We start from the raw sequence: 21,406 nt of genomic DNA on the forward strand, positions 1-21,406 counted from the left end.
CCCGAATAAAACAAAGAATTAGCCCGCAATAATGCCGAGTCGTATATGATGAATATGTGCGTAGCTCGTTCGCTCGCTCGCTGTGTGCGCCGCGCTGATGCAAAAGTTCGGGATGAATAGAATCTCCCTCCGAAAAAGAGTAAGTCGTCAAAATGGCCGTCGTAAAATGCTGTAGCGATCAGAAAGATTCACTTCGAAGTTTGCGACCTGCGCAACTTCCGGTCTCAAAATAGACCGCCCAAGAAGCTCTTCCTCTTGCTCTCCGTGCGTTTCATCTCGGGTCTCCCATCGAACGTCATGACAGGATAGTCGTCGTGGTCATTGACGTAGCGCTTGCTGCGTCTCCGCTCGTCGCTACCACCGCTGGCGCTCGTCTTCTCCACACGGTCGCGACGGCTCTTCCTGCGCTCTCTCCGCGCGGAATCGATCTCGGCGTCGGTCATGCCGCCGTACTTGTCTTTGCGCCGTGCGCCGGAGCCTTTGGAGCCATCGTCTGGAGCGCGTGGAGCCTCCCCGGCCGGGTCGAGCACTGTTTCCGCGACAGGAGGCATGTCGGGCGGGTCCTCGTGGAGTGAATCAACCCACGAGCCTGTCTTGCCATTGTCGGGAACGTGAGCGAGATGGCCCTTCTTGCTGTTGTTGCGCGATTGGTGATACTCTTCCACTAGTGCGGAAGACCTTCGTGGATCGCGCGAGGCATGACGACTGCCGCCGCCGTGCTTCGACTTGCGCTCCTCTCTGCGCCGACGCCGCGCTTCCTCCTCTTCATCAAAGGCTTTCTTGCGATCGTCCTTGTTTGCGCGAGGATCAGCCGCAGCCTCGGCTTCGAGCTGCTCCCGGAGTCTGCGCCGTTCCTCTTTGCGCTTCTCAGCATCGGTCATGCCAAGATCTTCATCGGCTTGCCGTGCGGCTTCTCGCGCGGCGCGACGAGCACGCTTGTCATCCCGTCGCTGCTCCTCGGCTTCGCGCTCTTTCCGCTCTTTGTCGCGCGCCTTGGAACGTCGAGCCTCCAGGTCAGCTTTCTCACGCTCACGACGCTCTCGTCTCCGAGCCTCGCGAGCCGTACGTTCCTCCTCCTCGGCCTTGTCTCGAGCATCCCGTGCATCGCGCTTGGCTCGCCGCTCAGCTCTCCTTGCCTCAGCATCGACGTCTGTCTCAGCTGGAGCGTCAGTGGTGGTATGGCCATCGACATCGCCTACACGTGAGCGTCGTTTCGAAGATTTGGATCGTATGGGTAGAGCCGCGTCCTCGGTATCAGTAAGGGTGTTACTTCTCGGACGCTCCTCAACTGCCTTTGCTGCACCACCAAAGAAAGAGCCAAAGAAGCCGGCGGCTTTCTTGGTTGCAGTGTTACTGCGTTTGAGCGAAGGAGGATGGTCAACGAAGGCCATATCGTCGGGTCCAGATGTTACGAGTGGATCGCCTGTAGCATTCGCATCAACCATGACAACGTCATCGTCATGGGAAACTTTTTTGGAGTGAGACTTCTGCATGTAGGTAGTCTTTCCGTCAGCGGATGTGTGCTTGACAAAGTCTGGGGACCAAGAAGGACGTTCAGAGGGAGAGGGGCGTACCTTCTCTGACTTGGACGCCTTGGCTTTGGACTTGTCTTTAGCCTTGATGGGAGTCTCCTCAGGGGCATTAATCATGACCATATCATCATCATCGATCGGATAGGGGTCAGGAACTGCAACGTGATCAGTATGGAGCCTGGACAGGGTAGCAGCCGAATTCATACCTTTTGACTTGACGGAGGACTTTCGGCTGACCTTGGCCGTCTTGACACCCATGAGCTTGGCGGCTTTATCGGTCATGTCGACATCAGAGTCCGGAGGCGGAGACATGAGGCCAGCGTCTGAGCGTCGTCTGGACGAGGAGCGGGACTCGCCACCGGTGCTTGATCGACGGGTTGCAGAAGGGCGATTCTTCATGGCGGAAGGAGGCGGGCCACCAAACATGAAGTTGGAGAAGCTGGTGCCACGAGCAGCCTTGGGACGTTCGGTCTTCTTGGATGACTCCTTGTCAGAGCCAGAGGACTTGGAGGCTTTGTCAGCATCCTTCTGATCCTCCTTCTGCTTCTCCTTGGCAGTCTTGGTCGACATGGCGCGCTTCAGGCCAGGCGGGGACTTCTCCTTTGCAGCCTTGGAGGGCGGCGGTGACACATCGGAATCATCCTTGGCTTTGGCCGTCTTCTTCGGGGTTGGAGCAGCGCCCCAGAAACCCCAGGATGAGGTCGCGGAACGCTCGACGCGTGGGCGTTCCTTCTTCTTCTTATCCTCGGGAGGTGGCGTTGGCAGCTTTGGTGGCTCGGGAGCTTCGAACAGCAGATCATCAACAACGGGCGCGGCCTTCTTTGTTTTGACCTTTGATGACGTTTTGAGGTCCTTGGTCTTCTTGGACTTTTCAGGAGATGCAGGGCCACCCATATTCAACGAATCGTCGTCGTCACCGAAAGCGCCCGGGAAACTGCCTGGAACGGAATCCTTGGACTTTTTCTCTTCAACTGGAGGAGGAGAGAGGTCCTTCTTCTTGGAAGACGACTTGGTGTCCTTTGCTTTGAGTTTGCTCGTGGCGGACGCCTTTTCCTTCTTTTCCTCTTTAGGCGATGGTGGCGCGTCGTCCAGGGCCTTAGTCAGCAGGTCTCCTTTCGACTTCTTTGCGGCGTCCTCTGCTTTCTTAATGTCGAACTGTTTGATGCGATCTTTGACTGACGACGATGAGAGCTTGCCGCCGTTCATGGCCTTTGATGTTTTGGAGGAAGAAGCAGCTTTGGCGGCGTCGAGGTCCCAGTCGAGATCATTGGTCGGATCTGCTAGCGCGTCGTCTTGATTGGCCCAGTCCGTGGAGGCAATCTCCTTGGTCTTTTTGCCAGCTGTCGTCTTCTTGCTCGTTGGGCCACTACTACCCCAGAAGCCAAAGTAATCGTCGCTCTTCTTCTCCTCAACCGTTTCATCTTTGGGCGATGATTTGGTGAGCTTGGACCCCTTGCTCGACTTGACCCCAGGCATCGGATCGCCAAGAATGTCGATCAGTGCATCCTCCTCGGCCTTTTTGTCCTTGGTTGATGTTTTCGTAAGCTTACCAGTCTTGGACTTCTTCGCGTTCTTCTCTTGCTCGAGCCGAGCCGCTTCGGCGGCCGCTGCTTCTTCGGCCTCGCGGGCGAGTCGCTCTTCCTCTTCCTTCGCCGCTGCTTCCTCAGCTTCCCTTTTGGCTTTGGCCTCCTTCTCCTTTTTAGTCAGCACCTTTGAGGTTGCAGCTGCTGCACCGAAGCCCCAGATGCTCTTGCTTGCTTTCGCCGGAGTCTCTTCCTCCTTGGACTTGGAACTGTCTTTGGAGGTTGTTTTGGCAAGGGAATCCTTCTTCTTCGTCTTGGCACTACTGAATGCGCCCCATGTGTCGTCTTCGTCGAGCATTGGCTCGGGCTCGGGTGTTAGACCTTGAGCTGGTGGCGTTGGTGCCGGAGGCGGTGGCTCCTCCTTTCCTTTCTTAGACTTGGAAGCTGGCTTGGCAAATGTGCCCCAGATGTCATCCACTGCAGCTTTCTCTTTCTCGGCAGCCTTCGCAGTGCCTTTCTTCTTGCTACTCCCGCCGAATCCCCATGAGCCCAGGAGATCCTCTTCCACGACCACTGGTGCCGCTTCAGGTTCAGGCTCCTTGGGCTTCATCGGTGGCCAATTTCCGTCAGCACGGAGATCTTTCTCTTTCTTCTTGCGTTCTTTCGGCGTCAGCCCAAGATCCCAATCGAAATCATCGACCATCTCCACAGCTGGTACCTCAGGTTCCGGTTCGGGCACTAGATCTGCTTCGGGCTCCTTAGGCTTCATAGGCGGCCAATTGCCCGCGAGGCGAAGCTCCTTCTCCTTTTTCTTCTTGTCCTTGGATGATAAGCCAAAATCCCAATCTGGGTCCTCGACCATCTCTGGCTCAGCGGGTTCGGGTTCGGGCACAGGCTCCGGTTCGAGTTCTGCCTCCTTGGGCTTCATTGGAGGCCAATTGCCAGCGGCGCGTAGATCTTTTTCTTTCTTCTTCTTGTCTTTGCTCGACAAGCCGAGAGCCCAATCCAGATCATCAACCATTTCAGGCTCGGGAGGCGGTGGTGGCTCGAGCTCCGGTTCGGGCTCAGGCAGAATGTCGTCGGCGGTCTTTTCCATCATTGGAGGCCAGTTGCCAGCAAGACGGAGTTCTTTCTCTTTCTTCTTCTTCTCCTTGGAGGAAAGTCCCAGGTCCCATTCCGTGTCCTCGACCATTTCCGGAGCTGCAGGTTCTGGCGCAGGCTCGGGTGCAGCTTCGGGCTCTTTAGGCTTCATTGGTGGCCAGTTCCCTGCCAGCCTAAGTTCTTTCTCCTTTTTCTTCTTCTCCTTCGAGTTCAAGCCAAAGTCCCAGTCAGGATCCTCCACCATTTCTGGCTCTGCCAAAGGTTCTGGTTCGGGTATTGGCTCAGGTTCCGGATCTGGCTCTTTCTCCTTCATGGGTGGCCAGTTGCCTGCAAACCTAAGCTCTTTCTCCTTGGCTCTCTTTTCTTTCGAACTGAGACCAACAGCCCAATCCAGATCCTCGACCATTTCCTTGGGTGGCTCCGGCTCCGGCTCCGGGTCAGGTTCCTTTTCTTTCATGGGCGGCCAATTTCCAGCAGCTCTAAGCTCCTTCTCTTTCAGTCGCTTCTCCTTGCTGGATAGTCCAAGTGCCCAATCTAGATCGTCCACCATTTCTTTTGGCTCCTCAGCGATAGGCTCGACGAAAGACGCTTCCGGACTGGCTTTCTTGCTCTTCTTGTCCTTCTTGCCAAAAGACCCCCAGATATCATCAACCGCAGACGGTTCGGGAGCAGCTGGTGGTGGTGGCTCATCGTCAAGCAGACCCTTCTTGCCCTTTTTCTTTGTAGATTTGCTATCGAAAGTGGCCCAAATATCATCTGCTGCGGCTGCTGGAGGCGGATCGGGCGCCGGCTCCATACTGAGGAACGCGTCAAGCTCGTCGGTTTTTTTCGTGGTCTTTTTCGTGGTCTTTTTGGCAGCCGTGCCCCAGGCACCCTTCATCCAGTCATCCTCGGCAGGTTTCTCGGGCTCCTTAGGTGGCTCAGGATCGTCCAGAGCACTGATCAGGTTCTTTTTCTTGGACTTGTCCTTAGAGCCGAATCCCCAGTCAAAGCCACTGTCTCCACCAATGTCAAGAGATGTATCCTTTTTGTCGACCGGGTCGTCCAAGAAGCCAGCCTTTTTCTTTGTGGTCTTGCCAGTCGCGCCCCAACCTCCCCAGTTGTCGTCAGTTTTGGAGTCAAGACTGAAGTCGTCTTTCTTTTCTTCAACTGCACCTTTCTTTTTGTCCTTCTTGTTAACGGTCGAGAAACCCCAGGCGTCATCAGCAGCCTTGTTGTCACCGAGATCACCGTCAAAGGAGAAGTCGTTGTTATTCGTAGAATCGAGGTCGCCAAAGTCAAAGCCAGCCTTCTTCTTCTTAGCCCCAGCATTGCCAAAGGACCAGGGATTGTTGTCGCCCAGAGTGGTCTCTTCCTTCTTGTCCTTATCCTTCTTCGACTTAGAATCCGTTTTGCCGTCAGCAGCCGAGAAATCCCAGGTATTACCCCAGGTACCAAAGGAGTCTTTCTTAGAGTCACTTCCCCCAAAACTGAACTCGAGTTTGGGGGCAGGATCATCAAGGCTAATGTCCTGGAAGGCTGATGTTGGTGGAGGATCACCCTGCTACAATTCAGAAACAGGTTACCATGAGATTTCTCTCGACTTACCTTTTTCTTCTTCTTATCTTTCTTGCCGGCGGTCGTGAAACCAGCTGTCCAGTCGTCGTCTGCGGCGGCGTCGTTGGTATCATCAGCCCAATTAAGGGTGTTTGATGTAGCGGCGGCGGCGGCATCCTCCTCCTTTCTCTTCTCTTCTTCCTCCTCCTGCTTCTTTTTCTTCTTCTTGTCTTTCTTCGAGGTAAATCCCGCGGTCCAATCATCGTCGTCGCCACCGCCGCCGCCGCCGTTACCATCATCGCCACCACCCGCCCCACCCGCACCGCCGCCACCACCCGCTCCGTTGTCGCCGTCGCCGCCCTCACCGTTGGCTTGACCGTCGCCATTGTTGTTGTCGTCGTCAAACCATGCCGCCTGTTGGGCCTTCTTCTTCGCTTGCGCTTTCTTTCCACGGGTCTGAAAGCCTGAGTTGTCGCCAAAATCGATCTTGAAGTCCATGGCAGGCGATAGGACTCCCTCTCGTCTAGTTACGTTCCGAGTCTGCGTCCGTGTGGGAGCCGAGGCATCGAAATCCAGCGATACTCGGGCCGGTGCGAAGCAATCGTCGTTCTCGGTAGGCGTGGAAATAGAAGATGGTTCAGGAAGCGGCGACGTCCCATAAGGTTGAGGTAGTGTGGCTAGCTCGTCGAGCAGGGCGGTAACTAGTACATTGGCCCTCCGACATACAGACTCACTGCATTGTGGCTATTATAAAATTAGCGGTGTGCCTGCACATGCAGACGGGGTCAATATAAAGAAGGATCGAGGGGCATGCAGGGTCGGAAGGCTAGAAGCGCACCTTATGTGGTGGTGTTGTGCATGGGGAAAGCTGCCGGATGCTTTTGGGGTAGGCGGTGTACTGGTGCATGCAAGTGCGGGAGCGCCAATCGGGCTCAGGCAGTAGAGGGTATAAAGTCGTGCAAATTCCGCCATGTTCATCCCATCGCATCCTCGGAAGCTTCAGGGTCTTTGGTCCTGAATACACGTCTTCTGCGATGTTTCCGACAAAGACCAGCGCCATGTTGTAGGTATGTCGTAATTAGGGCGGAGTTGGCGTTGAAGGTCATTTGAACGATCGTGGGTGTCAAAAGAGTCGGGAGGTGCACAGAGAGAGCGTGATGGAGAGGACAAGCAAAGTCACACGCAGCGACGTCGAGCAGGTCCAAGATGAGCGACAGCGAGTTTGCAAAGTGCTGCTCAGGAGGTCGCAGGTGACAACCATTGAGAGCAGAGCGCCCTCGCTTTCGTCACTGATTGGCCGCGGTCGGGTTCTGGCACACCTAACGAATGGCCCCTTGCTGCTTGGGACGGGGGTCCAAGCCACTTCGAGCCTAGAGCCACCCTTTATCGCGGTCAATTATCGATAGCTCGACCGATACACTGACAAAAACAATCACTTGGAGGCAAAAATATGCGGAGGGGAACGCGCCCAAGAATGTCAGGCAACTGGCATTGTATATGAGCTCGGCGAGCAGCGCGACGACGCCGTAAAATTTCTGCGGCGACAACAGCTGTCTATGTCATGCATGCGTCGGTTGCCCCGGTATATTTTCTCGTTGTAGCCAGCCCGATGTGACTAGGCTCTGGTATCTGGCAGCAACCGCAAGCAGGAAGGCCATTCAGTGCTTGTGTTGCTCACCGCTACATTGGGGAGGATGTTTGGGTGACCAACGCCAGCGAATAAGCATGCTTGAGTTTCGGCGCGGTGCTTTGGGGCCATGCTTTGGTGGGCTTTGCCAACAATTTCATTCGATCATGCATGCTTGGTGGCTCCGATTTATTGGTCAACTGCCGGCGTTCAGTACGGAGTGTTCGCCCAAGCGTGATCCACTCGTCGCCCATACAGCCGAAGGCAGGTGAAGATGCCAGATCTCGAAATTATTGGAAAACGAAAACGCCGTGTCACATGTAGGGTATCGTTGCGTCCTGTAGAAGAGAGATACTGCAGCGCATGATGCAGCTTTCAGGCGCGTAATGGTGGCGACAGACGTACAGCACAGCCGAAAGCTTTGCCCAAGAGACCCTGCATATCAGTGCACATCTCCCGGCGGTTGCGAGTGTCAGGCCTTACAACACGTGCGATCCAGCGCTATCGACGTGAGAACGGATGAGACGAGCATGAGGTGATTATGCAACCCATCAAGTCAGTCGTCGTCCGAGTCATAAGCAAGACCGAGTCCGCTGTTGGGCGTAATTCTGGCTGCAGAAGTCTCTTCTTCCTTGGTTGGCGAGGCTGTCTTCGTGTTGCTGGTGACCGACGCAACATCAGCCGCCGGCGGCGGCGATGTATTTGATTCTGTGTTGGTCTTCCTAAGTTTTGAGATGGCGGTATCTGTATCCCTCTTTCGGCGTTTCTTTGTCCGCCATGTATCCGCGGCAGCAACGTCAGCGTGGCTCTGCTCTTCTGACGCAGATGATTTTTCAGCCTGCTGTTGCTGCTTGCGGAATGCCTCCAGCTCCTCAGCAGTTTGTTTCCTGACGGCATTCTCTTTAGCTCGTGATGATTGGTTCAAGGAGTCAAGGTAATCGACTTCATCGTCATCCAAGGCACGGAACTGGTTCTTGAGCTTCGCCTGCTCTTCGAAGTCGGCTTGCTTGGCCGCTAGTAGTAGTGGCGGCGTCAGAAGCTACGAGTCGGGAATGAGAAACGAATTGAGGGAGCACCTACCTTTGTTGGCCTGCAGGACTTCATACAGGCTCTTGCCATCTTCCTGCTTGCCAGCCTGCGGCTTGGACTTCGCACGCATCGCCTCAAGCTGCTTCTGTGCTTGGGCCCAGGCATCCTCGCGAGCGGCTTCTTTAGAACCGTCGCTTGGAGCTGTCGGCTCAGCACCGCCGGCAGCAACGAAGCGAGACATGGCGAGCGAACGCACGACCAGAAATGCACGGCTTTTGTTCTGAATGTGTTCAAAATCGAGTTCCGCTGTTGGAGAATTGAGCCCGCAAAGACGGGCGGTAGCTTTACCTAAGCGGGGGTCAACCGCCACCAGGTAGGTAGCCCGCAAATCAGCCTCGTTCGCGCCGAGGAGCAGTGGTCATGTCCTCCAAGTTGCTCCACGATTCCGCTCCTGGCAGTCTCTTTCAGGCTAATTCCCGTGAGGTGACCGCGAAGCCGCGTTGACTGGCCGGAGAACGGGTACGTTGCATTGTGGGAGACGCGGCGGATGCCCCTCGCTGTTACGTCTTCGACCCCACCAAGATTTTATGAGCAGCCCGAATGAATCAGACAGATATTTCGAGAGCGCGATCAAGTATTTTCCCGGTGTCGCATGTTTTCTTTAAGATTCTATTCTGCCTTCCTAAAGACTCCTGTTCCGTTGTTTCACGTCGCAATCGAGACTCCTTCATCTACTAGTTCTTACCTCACTCATAGATACCAAAACTTGTCCACCATGTCTCAACCAGTCAAGCGCGAGGGCAGCGGCACCAAGACCGTGTTCACTCTGAACACCGGTGCAAAGATGCCTGGCGTCGGTCTCGGGACCTGGCAGTCCAAGCCCAACGAGGTTCGCGAAGCCGTCAAGAGCGCTCTGCAGGCTGGGTACCGCCACATCGACACTGCTCTCGCCTACGGCAATGAAGCCGAGGTCGGCCAGGGTATCAAGGACTCTGGTGTGCCTCGCGAGCAGATCTGGGTTACCACCAAGCTTGACAACCCCTGGCACAAACGCGTCAAGGAAGGCATTGCTTCGTCGCTCAAGGATCTCCAGCTCGACTATGTTGACCTGTACCTGATGCACTGGCCCAGCTCTTCCGTTCCAGAAGATCTCAAAAAGCACTACGATGACTGGAACTTCACCGACACCTGGTGAGTTCTGCGCGAATTCGAACACAATCCGTACTGACCGTTTACAGGGCTGAGATGCAGAAGCTCCTCGAGACCGGCCAAGCAAAGAATATCGGCGTGTCCAACTTCGTTATCAGCAACCTCGAAAAGCTATTGAACGACCCCAAGACTAAAGTCGTGCCTGCGGTCAACCAGATTGAGCTACACCCCAACATGCCCTCGCCGAAGACCATCGAGTATTGCAAGTCCAAGAACATTCACTGCACTGCGTACTCTTGCCTAGGCTCGACAGATTCCCCTCTGTCCAAGGACAAGACCCTGCTCAAGGTAGCAGAAGAGGTTGGCAAGACCCCCCAGCAGGTTCTCCTCCAATGGGGCCTGGCAAGAGATACCAGCGTCATTCCCAAGTCAGTCACCGCGAGCCGCATCAAAGGCAACTTCGAGCTTGATGGCTGGAGTCTGTCTCCTGAGCAGGTCAAAGCCCTCTCTAGCATTCCCGATCGCTTCAAGGTGTGCGGTCACGATGTAAGTGTCTCCAAAGTCCAGATTCCCCAATAGTGTCTAACAGTGAACAGTGGCTCCCAGTCAAGGTCTTCTTCAATGAAGAGGGCGATGCGCCAGAGGGCGTTCCTTCTCACTGAGCAAGACTTACGAAGGAAAACGGGCATTGCATGAGGCGTAGGGTACATGTCTAGATTACCGCCTTTTCTGTAGATGTCGGTTATCACCTTAAATCAAAGCCGACGAATATACGGAGTACATTCAGAAGCAAATCGAGTTCGTTTTCCACCTTTCTTCAGGGTCTTTAACCGCAGAGTAAATGATTGGCTATGGAGGACCAATACGTAAAGTGGAGATGTTCCGAGCCCTGCATGGTTCGCCACCCGTCCTAGGCACCTCTACTACGGTGACCCCATTTCAACAAACCCCGACCTGATCATCCATCTCTCCTCTTCTCTACAATCGATCTCCCGGTGGGTAAACACCAGGAAACATGGCGAGTAGCGGAGGGCACATTCTAGTGCCTAAGGCAATGCGCCTCCTGAAGTTCGGCTTCGACAAAGCCGCTCGGCTGATCCGAGACCGTCTGCCCCAGACGGCCAAAGCAGTCGAGCCGCAGTCGCAGCCAGTCTTCGCACGCGTTTCTCGACAACCCATCAACCGCCTTGCGGCCATCAAGCAATCTCAGAGCCGCTGGTACTCTACCAAGCAGGCCATCAGCAACGCCTCTCGGCACTTCTCCTCATCCACCGCTCCTCGAGCCTCACGGTCATCCTTCCCTGCCTCTCGCACCGCAGCCGCGGTGTCCCGTCTGACAACCCGCACACCATTTGCTACACAACTCCGACCGAATCTGACGGGTGGAACACTCTCACGCAGCGCAGGTGGCTATTCTCTCGGTGGACAAGGCGCCCGACACTTCTCTCACGCTCCTGCTGCACAAGCGCAGGTAGTACAGAACGTTTCACAAGCTGTCCGTGCCTTCTGGCTCTCTGGCAGTAAAGCTCGTTTTGATGGCTTCAACTCTCGTACCGGCGAGAAGCGCTACCGTGCCGTCTCCGACCTTCAGGACGATGTCCGCCAGACGCTCGACCTGCACGCCCCAGCTGCCAAGGGCGCCTTCATCGACTTCAAGATTTCTCCCATCATAACTGCTATCGGTCCCTTGGCTGGCATTCCCCGCTCCGGCACCAGCACTCCCTCCTGTGAGACCTCCGATGGCTTTGCCGAAGCCACAGGCCTTGGCAACCCTATGCTTCTCTCCAACCTGAGCATTGACTTTGCCCGAGCGCTCAAGAACCTCTCTGCGGTTTTCAACGATCTCAAGCACCTATCCACGCTTGGGGATCTGCCTATCACTCTGCATAACGCCGACACACTGCGCGTACGCTTTCCCGGCGTCGATGCTGACACCGTGGAAGCCCTCTGCTTGGAACTCAACATTCGCCGCGGCATTGTAGGTCAAGACGAGGGCTTCGAGGAGCAGTGTGGCGCAGAGCTGGCTTTGCTGTTCCCCTTCGCCCCGTCCAGAACGCATAGCCAGGTTGACTTCAATGTTGTGACACGCCCGAAGAAGCGGTTGCGAGCCAGCAAGAAGGACAAAGTAGAGTGGGAGCATATGCTAAGTCCTGCGCAGTCGCCTGGCTACAGTCATCGTTCCGAGACAAGTCATTCGCTCATTGAACCGGAGGAACTGGGCGAGAACCCGTGGCTGTCTTCGCCGTCCGGGTACTCGAGTCTGCACTCCTCGGAGTTGGACGGCCAGGGCCAGGATGATGTCGCGATGTTCTTCACCCCGCACCACATTTCGTACTCGCCACAGGGACCGGCTGACGCCGCAAGATATGAGGGCATGGAAGGCATCCACCGCTTCCTACAGGAGTGTGAGCGGGCGCAGCGCTAAGGAGTGCTATGGCCCGGGCCGGACTGGGACGAGCTGGAGCCTTGAATTTGTCTTATTTTCATTTGTGATACCACTAGCGAGCCTCACGAGCGACCCTCAGAATGATATGATCTCCTATTCGTACAACAATCAAGCCTGTTCACTTTGAAACTCCTGTTCTCCGAGCGAAGCTTGTGTAGCACCGTGTTCTAGTTTAAAACAGAGTGTCGCCCCGTGCCCGACCGTCTCGCGAAAGTAAAAAGTTCCCCCCCAGTTCGCCGATCATCACGGGAGGGCACTCTCAATCATGAATACCAACCAGGCCCGCTTTGCCTTGCCCAAACAAAGCACACCCTAAAAGACACACCACCACGGAGCCCAGCACCTAGCTAGCTTACTCAACCCGACGCTTCTTGCCTTCAGTATCCCTATCGCCCTACACCTCGCCACCGCTGCTGTTACTGCTACTACCACCAATTCCGCTCGAACCACGACGCTTGCGCTTCTGCTGCACCATCTCACCTTCCTCGGTTCCCTCCTCTCCCTCACCCTCGCCCTCGCTCTCGCCCTGCCCTTCGTCATCACCATCACCCGTCGCATCATCACCATCCCCATCGCCATCTCCATCTCCATTCATCCCTTCCACCTCCTCCTTTCCCTCTTCCCCCTCCAACACACGCCCCGCCGCCACCGCCTCAGCGTGCGCGACGCGAAAGTGCAATTCGAAGGCGGCGTCGGTGCTGAAGAAACGCCCGCAGAGCCGACATTGAAATACTCTTGTCGCGGGCGGACTTAAAGTTCGTGGTGGGCGAGCGGTGTTCTGCGTCTCGGTAGCAGTAGCAGTGGCGGAGCTGGTGGTGGGGGTTGCATCAGTGTGGGCATCCTGAGTCGTGCCGAGAGCGTGGCCGGTGCCATGGCGTAACTCCCAGGCGCGGGCGCGTGTAGGGGGCTCGATGGCGCGGGGACGGGCCTGGTTGGCGGGCGTGGAGGGCAGGGTGGAGGGGTTGGCCGCGATGTTGTGGTCGGGGAGGGTCATCGGAATGGTCGTCCAGGGGTCTGACTGGGGCCGGGTACGCGAGGGTGGTGGGGAGGGGGTGTTGGAGCGCTGGTGGCGCAGAAGGACGGGGACCGTGCCGGAGGGGGTTGTGGCGCTGGTGAAGGCGTTGCGGCGGTGGTGGGAGGGCGGGGTGGGGGTGGATGTGGAGGCGGTTGTGTACAAGGGGTTGTCCAAGTAGTCGACTGGGTCGGAGTAGATGAGGAAGTCGGATGGACTGCTGGGGTGTTCGCTCGAGGATGAGCTTGGGGCGAGGTTGGATGATGTGCTGCTGCTGCTGGTGTTGCTGTCACCGCTGTCGGCTGTGGTGGTAGGGGGGTTCGCAGTCGGAGTGGCGGGGACGGGAGTGAGATGTCTATCGACGGAGGAAGGGGACGGCGAGTAGTTGGCCTGGGTGGCGTTTGGGGAGTTCGAAGAATCCATAGGAGGACTCTGACTGTCGTCCGAGGGAGAAAAGTTGAAGGTTCTGAGTTGTTGCTGGGTGTTTAGGCTGTGCGGTACCTCTGCAGGCTGCTCAGGGGTGGTGATGAGGTGGAGGAAGACAGGAGCTGCAAGCTGTGAGCATCAAAGTACTGGGCTGAGAAGGCTGCTGGGAGTTGCAAAGAGGTAGCAAGGTTTTGTGAAAGATATCTCTTTTTGTGTGCTTTGTTGCCGAGCCAGAGTGAAGTTCGTGGTAGAAAAGCACAGAAAGCACAGGAGATGGTTGTGAACAACAAACGGACACCTGGTAGTATGATGGGACGCAGCTGTAGTTGTGCCAAGTGTGCTGTCGTATGAAACCAGCTTTACTGATCTGGCGATACAAGCACTGAAAAAAGTCACTGTAGATGTGATTGAAACCAAGGCGTGATAGATAGACAGTGAATATTCACTGCCTGACTCCCGCTCTTCACACAAAGGGTACGTGATATCTAGGAAGGGGTATCCTTCTCGTGCACTATTAGTGCTAACAAGCTCACACACTGTACTCGGTCAGCTTGCTTTCTCCCCAACGATCGTCAACGAGAGGACTCACCACGGATCAGGCATCTCACCTAGTCTTCACTGCTTGCCCCAGACCTCATGCAAGTACTCCCTGAGATCCACAGGTGTGACATCTGGACATACCTCTCCAGCTTCATTGTCCGCCCAAGCACCACCCCTCGCACCCTGGCAGGTCACCTTCTGCATCTGTGCGACCATACCAGACTTGAACGTCGCCAGATCGAATTCCCCCGCCAGCTTCGCATCGGCCTCTTTTTTCCGGCGGTCACACTCGTCAGGATCTATAGTCGCATGCTGGAGCGTGATGCCACATTCTCGCTCAACGATATGGCGAACTTCAATGTAAGTAAATGTGTTACCTGCAATGCTTATGATGCCAGATTGAGGCCACGACCCGGCCGGTAGAGCGACCACGGCGGCCACATACTTGCCCACGTCGTCAATGTGAGTCATGCTGACCGTGGCTGAATCGCCGTCGGCGTTCACGGGAATCGGGAGAATGCCCTGTGAGATGTCAATGTACTCGAGCATCAAATCGTCGTCCAAACCAGCTAAAAGGTGTGGCTTCGCGGCAACCGAGGGCGCCTTCTGGGCGAAGTAGTTAAGGAAGCCGCCGTTCTCGAATTGAGCAACCTCAAAGTCTGTTCTTTCGGACGATGCAGCGAGCTGCTGGCATTCTTTAAGCAACGTGGCTTTGTGGGCCAGGAGATCGACTTGTTGGTGTGCGAGGCTATACATGCTCCAATCAGATGGCACAAACCTCGTGGCGGTATCCGTTGCGAGCGTGGCGCGCAGGAGGTTCAGATGAGTAGTAATGTTGAGCTCGTCTCCAATGATCTTGAGTACCGAGATCACTATGTTGGCGCCAGAGATGGCGGACTTGACGCTGCTAACATCCTCGTAGGAGACATATTTGATGGGAGCACCGTGGGCGGACTCGGCTGCGGAGCTAGAGTCTGATGGTGTGCGTGAGAGGACAGTTACCTGATGGCCAGCTGCTATGCAAGCTGTAACGATCGACCGTCCAAGGGTCGGCGAGGTGCCTCCAGCGACGACAACATGGACCATGGCGATTCACTGATTTGGCCGTAGATTGGATGGTGACCGAAGTCAGATGCTCCGCTTAGCAGATCAAGGCTTCACTTATATCACATCGGCGCAGGCAGAGTTGGATTGGTGCTGAAGCCAAATAGCGTTTGAGCACAGCCGTCTCAGGCATCAAATTGGATGAGATCTGCGCATCGTTACTCACACCGAGCTGTCAGACCTTGCATCTGTGGTTGACGACGAATCACAACACCCGAGTCTGATGATCTCTCGCGATCGCAGTGAGCCGATGCGTCGCGTCGCTTCCATCGCGAACCGAACACGTCGGCACGTGCGAAGGCAGAAGGAGCTGATGAGTCAGGCAGGTGAGAGTGATGCGAGGTAGAATCTGTACGGTTGCCCACTCATGCCCCATGCGCCAGCATGGCTGACGGCGGTCTTCCGCATCCAAGACATCGGCGGGCTTTTCTTGCCTATTCCCTCTCGCTCAGACTGGTCTCACCGAACCGATTAGTTTCCGCAAAACTCATGATGGCCGTACAGGAGCCAGTACATCCATCCGGCTAGATTTCCGCCTCGCGCTTGAAACAATGCAATGGCTCAGAAACGGGGCCGGTCGCCTCCAGCCGACGATAAGCCCCAAGTCTTCCACTCCAACCCCATAGAAGACCGCCAGTCCACCTTTATAGCCCACTTTTCCCCGTCGCAATCCGCAAAGACACTGCAAGCGGCGCCCGAATTCAAGAGCGCGTCCCACCGCATGGCCGCTTGGCGCAAGGCGTCCACGCAGCGTACCCTGAGCAGCGACCGCCAGATCTTCACCACCGGATCCGACGACGACGGTGAAAAGTACGGCGGCAAGCGACTGGAGCGCGTGCTCAACGAAGCCAAGGTCACGGGCGCCGTCGTGGTCGCGCGCTGGTACGGCGGCGTGCTGCTCGGGCCCGTGAGGTTCACGCATATCGAGAACGCCGCCAAAGAAGCCATTGGTGCGTGGAGGGAAAGCACGGGCGAGAGACCGGCGGCGAAAGTACGGAAAGTTGAGCAGCAGCAGACGTCGGCAGGAGACGACGAGGCTGACCGGAAGCGTTTGACGAAGCAACTGACTGATCGCGACCAGAGTATTGTCGTGCTGCGGCAGCTCCTGGCTGAGAAGCAGGCCATGGCCAGCGTAGGGGCGCAGCCCGACATGGTCAGCAGCAGTCAGCCCTCGTCCAGTGCGGCGACAGCAATTGATTACGCCGAGATGCCGCTGCTGAGGCTGCGCCAGCTCGACAAGGCGCGTGACGCCACCATTGCGTGGATTCTCAAGCAGATCGACCAGGCTGAGACGAAGGAGAAGGAGGTGGCTGCCGCGGCGGCGGTCGGGAAGACGAAAGAGGAAGGGTGAGAGAGGCTGTCCTCGCTGCGGTTAGGGCGTTCCAGAACTCGTTATTCACGACTTTCACAAGAGCGATCTCAGGGCCTCTGCTTGAACGGTGAATGCATGGTCATAATGATACCATTGCAGATCCTCGACCGGATTGCTAAGCTAAAAGTACAACAAGCTACCTAGTCAAACACGCCCAAGTCCCATCGACTCCAGGAACTCCTCCCTATTCGCCACCAAGCGGCATCGAAATTCAATCGAACTCAATGCTTCCCAGGCTTATATTCCACCCACCCCAAGCCGGGCCACCCCCACACGACCTCCCTCCCATCCCTCTCCGCGCGCCTCTGCTCCGCGCTCTTCTCCTCCAAGAACACCCCCAGCCCCGGCCATCCCCACTCCGCCCGATTTTCCGAAGGCGACGCATCCTGCATGCCATTTCCCCCAATCCTCTCCCCAGCACTAGCCTCCATGCTCGGGCTACCAGCCACATCCTCATGCGCCTCCTCATCCTGCTGCCGCATCCCATGCCTCGCGGCCCTCGCTCTCCTCGCATCCGCCTCGTCATGTGCGCGCAGGGCCTCGACACGCTCATCCACGGCGGCGGGGTGCACGTGCGCGCCCCCAAAAAGCAGCTGCTCGCGCGCGATGGCGGAGCGGATCGACGACAGGCGCCGGTGCAGCCGCGACGAGAGTGGAGAGCCCTTGGTGGGGATGGCGTCGGTGGCTGAGGCGTCATGCTCCGGTAGGGAGGTGAAGTGCGGTGTCGCGTTGGAGGTGTAGGGTGTGGAGTAGGGGGATGGGGCGGTCGGAGTGGCCGTGCTGGGGGAGGGCGGGGAGTTGGGCCGGAAGGGCGGGCTGGGGTGCGCGCTTAGCGGCGAGAAGCGGTGGGGGGACATTGTTGCTGGTGTTGGTTGTGAGTTGGGGGCGCGAGCGTCGGCGTAGTTGGTGATTTCGTTGTAGATTAAGGGATCCACGGTGACGGTGTGTGGATTAGAGGAAGATGGTGTGTGTTGTTTTTGCAAAAGCGTTGTAGCTTTGGTTGCTTTGTTTGTTGATCGTGGTCTCTGCTGTTGAGCTCTGATCGTTAGGTCTTTCAGAGTCTTGGTCGAATGTTTGTTTCTGTTGCGGCAAGTCAAAGTAGCGGTACCCAGGGCCTACCTGTCCGGACATCGCCTACTACATTTATACTCAATTGCCTCAAGACTCACTTGTCACTTCATGACAGATCGCATGATCATGGGCATCGCGAAGTAACGGGCTCCAACGCGTGCGTGTGACTGCGAAACAAGCGATGCTTCGTGTGCGGAACAAGCGAGCATGTTCAGGACCGACGAAGATCAGTCGGGAATGATGGGCTGAGTGCTTTGCGTGAGGTATCACACCACGGGCGGAACAAACCCCGGTAGTTTGCGGAGGTCAGACCACGCGTATTTCTTACTGCGCTCGGAGGGTCCCGATGCACTGGAGGCTGAGAGGTCGGCACTGCTGTCGGATACACTGTTACCGATGGGTGCGACGCAACGACTACTACTCTGGACAGCTGGAGCGGTGATGTTGGTTACGATGGAGAGTCCTTTACCTGGTTTCTGAAACATATTCAAATGACCCGAGGAAAACATAAACCTGGGCTTCTTCACCTGCGGAAAAGTCAAATGACAAGCGTTACTGAAAAATTCTCGCAGTTTCCCAAACTTGAAGCAAGCCTGTCGATAGAAGCTGGAAGGGGTAACAGGCTCGAAGAGTCTCAAAAGACTTGTGCCTCGTCGTCGTACTGACTGTAGCTTGTCGGACCGGAGGTTTCGACGTAGCTCTGCCGTACAATGTGTCCCGAGCCCAGCACGGTAGCACCAGCGTGGACGAAGTCACTCACTCAGATATTTCCGAAGCTGTACCGCCAACAATACTCACTGACAAAGCGTATGGAGCCCCTTGCGCGTACTACACCCCTCTTTGCCACTTGCTCGTCGTCAAACATGACACATAGGAGGAGTTTGCTTCCCCGATGCTCTCCAACAACTAGAAGGAGTGAACTGGATCGACTCACCGACGACACCACCCTTGACGCGTTCACGGAGATTTGCCGGTCATGAACCAGAGACAATCCATTCCCGGTCTTCAAGACGAGTACACGCCGATAGCCGGTGGGTACATCGGAACACTCGTTTGACGAGGATGACCGACTTACCTGCGAGCAACGAGTCTACCGTGAAGCAACCGAGACCAATGAAGTCGTGACGACATTTGTAGGCACTAGACGTGCTGGCCCAAGAGCCATGTATAGCGGTAGCGCACTATTGGCAGTCAAAGAAGAGCGTCGGTGGGCGCGCACTCGCATCTTCTAATCCTTGATATCATGTCGATAGGGAGCCAGTGTGGCGTGTCTGTGGAATACTTCGCTCACGCGTTGTGGTGCCCAAGTTGGTGACACAAAGTAATGATTGAGAGATCACCGTTGAAGCAGTAAGCCAGCCCCAGGAAACAGGATCAGTACGTCAGGTGCAGGCGTTCACGATGTGACTTAGGTCAGCGAAAAGACGGGCGGGTACGTCTGAGGAAGCGAGTGACAGCAATTCCTGAGGGGATTTACCCGACGGCGATGACGGGCCTTGGAGCACGGTGGGAATAACGATTCCACGTTTATTGCAACCCTCTGGATTTTTATTTCCTGATTTCCGCGGCCAATGGAGGAGCGTCGCTGAGGGAGGGACAAGTACCCAGGTACTTGTCGTGGCTTCGGCCATCTTTCGGGACAAACATAGACGATGGGAGATGGCCGGCGCTACTGCATGACATCTTGGACCACAAGGCTTGAACAGCCCCGGTTCACTGGGTATCACCTCGATCCGAGCGGGGAGGGCCGTTTCTGTTTTTCGGATTCACTCACAGGCTTTCCTTCGAACGAGTCGGATCCTTTCTGCTGTGGCATTGTCGAGGCAGGTGATTCGCAGTACGAGACGTAGAGACAATTCAGCCCTTGGAATGGCCAATAGCCACCACGCAGACGTCTTGTCATACATGTGCTTGGCTGAGTCCCACCTTGGGCACTTCCATGTACCCGAGTGTGGGAGAAGGTGGATCTGCATCACAAAAGTCGATGACAGTATTAGTGCAACCGCCGCTTCTGTCACGACTCCACTGCCGCATATCAAAACGTGATAGTGGAGGATGCGTACGGAGTAGCTCATGTGTTCTCCTCGATTGGAGATGCGTTGCGCCCCAATAATGATTTGCAAACAAACGAAAACTTGACAGCGAAGTTCGCGGATTTTGACCTATGCAGCGTTGTAGACCTAGCTGCAGGCGCTTAAGAGCGCGAAATGCTCGGTACCCTCTACTGTGCCCACCCACGACGATGTAGAGATTCGTCAATCTGATAATTTTATATCCACCTCGGGCAAAGATCGCAGATAGCAGCGCGCACGGTGTGTGGAATGTTCCCCTTTGACGTTCATAAAGTTGACTCATCTTGGAGTACATTCACGAAGTCTCGCCTTCGACCAAGACGATACTCCGTAGCGCTTTGCAGCTCAAAGCACCGAGAAAAGACGAGGTACATCGGGCTTCTCTCGCTGATAAGCGAAAAACTTTGTCACTTGGCGCGTGGACGGCGTCCAAAGTGGCCCGGTATGACTATTGCTTTTGCTATCATTCGCAACCGAAGCGAGAGCGTGACCGAGGAGCCGCTGACTCGACCACAGCTGGTATGCTCTTAGGGTAGATATGTGGAGGTGGTTGAGGGGCAAGAAGGGTACCTACAGGTACGTACCTTGTGGACACAAATTAGCGGCCACGCTGTGGCTTGGAAGACCCGCTCGAGACCCGCTGTGCCGGTTTTCCGCTGTGGCTTCTGCCCGAGCATCAAGCGAGGCAGCATCATTGTCATTACTACGGAGTATTGTACTCCGTACTTCGACCCAAGGCAACTGCCATTCTTGTCTTTGGCGGCGCGTGGCTGTCAGCTCCTTGCTTCTTCAATCATGAAGCGCGCAAGATGGGGTGGGAGAGCCAGACAGATGGGTCTTCGATATCCATGATCAGTGTGTGTTCTGGAGAGCCCGCAACGCTTTCGCCATCGAGACACATCGCAAGATAGCCCGATCCCTTGGTCGTGTCTCAGTCTCGCTGGGCTCGATCAGCAGCCTGGAACCTAGAGAAGTCAATATGCTGCGCAAGGTCTTCTTGCTCTCAACGAGCCGGGGCAAGGGTATCGGCCTTGTGAAAGGTGCGTGGCCATCGATCCCCCGGCCAAGTGACTAGAGATGCTATTCGTAGGCGAGCCTGACGGCTGCACGCTATGTAGGCCGAGAGGTGTTGCGATACCTGACAGGAACGAGGACACGCTCGCATAATCATGTTCCTGATGCGGCAAACATCAGCACGGTCAAAGCGTGGTGCGAATCAACGCCTGTGACTGGCCTCGACCGGGGCTGTGTACAGAGTGTTCCCGATACTTCGCCGAGCCTATATCTTGATGGACGGGGGACGTCGCGCAGCAGCCAACAGGATCGCAGCTTGTGGGCAGCCCCGAATCGCGTCCAGCGTTGAGCGCCCACATTTACTGGTCCTGGGCACCCCGATCAGATAGCGCCTGACTCGAGCGATGTACCGTCCTGTTGTTTCATGGGAGTTCTTTAGGGCATCCAGGTGGAGTGATTTGTATGCCTGACGATTTCGGAACCGGCTGCTTCAGCACCACCACCACCACATGATCATCATTACGAGTACAATTTTACCCTCACCTTGACCGCCAAGGGTTGTGACAGGTCGTGGCATGTTGCGCCGGTGGGCAGTCGCCAGACAGAAATCGGTAGGGTTGGCGCAGAGAGCAACCAAACAGCAGGGAGACAAGGATGGAATAACGATAACGAGGTCAGACTTTCTCGAAATCTGCTGTCTGTGCAGCGAAACTCAATGGAAAAAGGTTCTTGTGCCTACGAACACCTGTGGCGTTTCTGACACTGCGAGCCCCACGGTGCTTTGTGTGATTCCAGGCGGAAGTGCCTCTCCGCTGAGGTGCTGTGACCAGTGTGGTGCAGGTGTCATTCCTG

At 56.0% G+C, this 21,406-nt stretch overlaps 7 protein-coding genes across 7 annotated transcripts; 3 read left to right on the plus strand and 4 right to left on the minus strand.

Annotated features, from left to right (window-relative positions):
- Positions 1-224: 224 nt before the first annotated feature.
- On the minus strand, positions 225-6,190 carry HMPREF1541_08689 (uncharacterized protein; the record flags this gene model as incomplete). Its single annotated transcript, XM_008723008.1, has 2 exons — positions 225-5,696; positions 5,744-6,190. 2 exons carry the CDS (start codon positions 6,188-6,190, stop codon positions 225-227), a joined length of 5,919 nt encoding a protein of 1,972 aa, XP_008721230.1.
- A 1,685-nt stretch (positions 6,191-7,875) lies between these two features.
- HMPREF1541_08690 (uncharacterized protein) lies at positions 7,876-8,589 on the minus strand (the record flags this gene model as incomplete). Its single annotated transcript, XM_008723009.1, has 2 exons — positions 7,876-8,333; positions 8,400-8,589. 2 exons carry the CDS (start codon positions 8,587-8,589, stop codon positions 7,876-7,878), a joined length of 648 nt encoding a protein of 215 aa, XP_008721231.1.
- Positions 8,590-9,123: 534 nt separating this feature from the next.
- Positions 9,124-10,159, plus strand: HMPREF1541_08691 (uncharacterized protein; the record flags this gene model as incomplete). The annotated part of the gene is made up of 3 exons (XM_008723010.1): positions 9,124-9,539; positions 9,587-10,043; positions 10,094-10,159. 3 exons carry the CDS (start codon positions 9,124-9,126, stop codon positions 10,157-10,159), a joined length of 939 nt encoding a protein of 312 aa, XP_008721232.1.
- Positions 10,160-10,512: 353 nt separating this feature from the next.
- Positions 10,513-11,922, plus strand: HMPREF1541_08692 (uncharacterized protein; the record flags this gene model as incomplete). Its single annotated transcript, XM_008723011.1, has 1 exon — positions 10,513-11,922. One exon carries the CDS (start codon positions 10,513-10,515, stop codon positions 11,920-11,922), a length of 1,410 nt encoding a protein of 469 aa, XP_008721233.1.
- A 415-nt stretch (positions 11,923-12,337) lies between these two features.
- On the minus strand, positions 12,338-13,378 carry HMPREF1541_08693 (uncharacterized protein; the record flags this gene model as incomplete). The annotated part of the gene is made up of 1 exon (XM_008723012.1): positions 12,338-13,378. The coding sequence occupies one exon, from the start codon at positions 13,376-13,378 to the stop codon at positions 12,338-12,340; it is 1,041 nt and encodes a 346-aa protein (XP_008721234.1).
- Positions 13,379-13,996: 618 nt separating this feature from the next.
- On the minus strand, positions 13,997-15,007 carry HMPREF1541_08694 (uncharacterized protein; the record flags this gene model as incomplete). Its single annotated transcript, XM_008723013.1, has 1 exon — positions 13,997-15,007. One exon carries the CDS (start codon positions 15,005-15,007, stop codon positions 13,997-13,999), a length of 1,011 nt encoding a protein of 336 aa, XP_008721235.1.
- A 574-nt stretch (positions 15,008-15,581) lies between these two features.
- Positions 15,582-16,376, plus strand: HMPREF1541_08695 (uncharacterized protein; the record flags this gene model as incomplete). The annotated part of the gene is made up of 1 exon (XM_008723014.1): positions 15,582-16,376. One exon carries the CDS (start codon positions 15,582-15,584, stop codon positions 16,374-16,376), a length of 795 nt encoding a protein of 264 aa, XP_008721236.1.
- Between the last annotated feature and the right edge of the window lie 5,030 nt (positions 16,377-21,406).

This window comes from Cyphellophora europaea (genome assembly GCF_000365145.1).
Source record: "Cyphellophora europaea CBS 101466 unplaced genomic scaffold supercont1.9, whole genome shotgun sequence".
In the NCBI taxonomy this organism is placed as follows: Eukaryota; Fungi; Ascomycota; class Eurotiomycetes; order Chaetothyriales; family Cyphellophoraceae; genus Cyphellophora; species Cyphellophora europaea.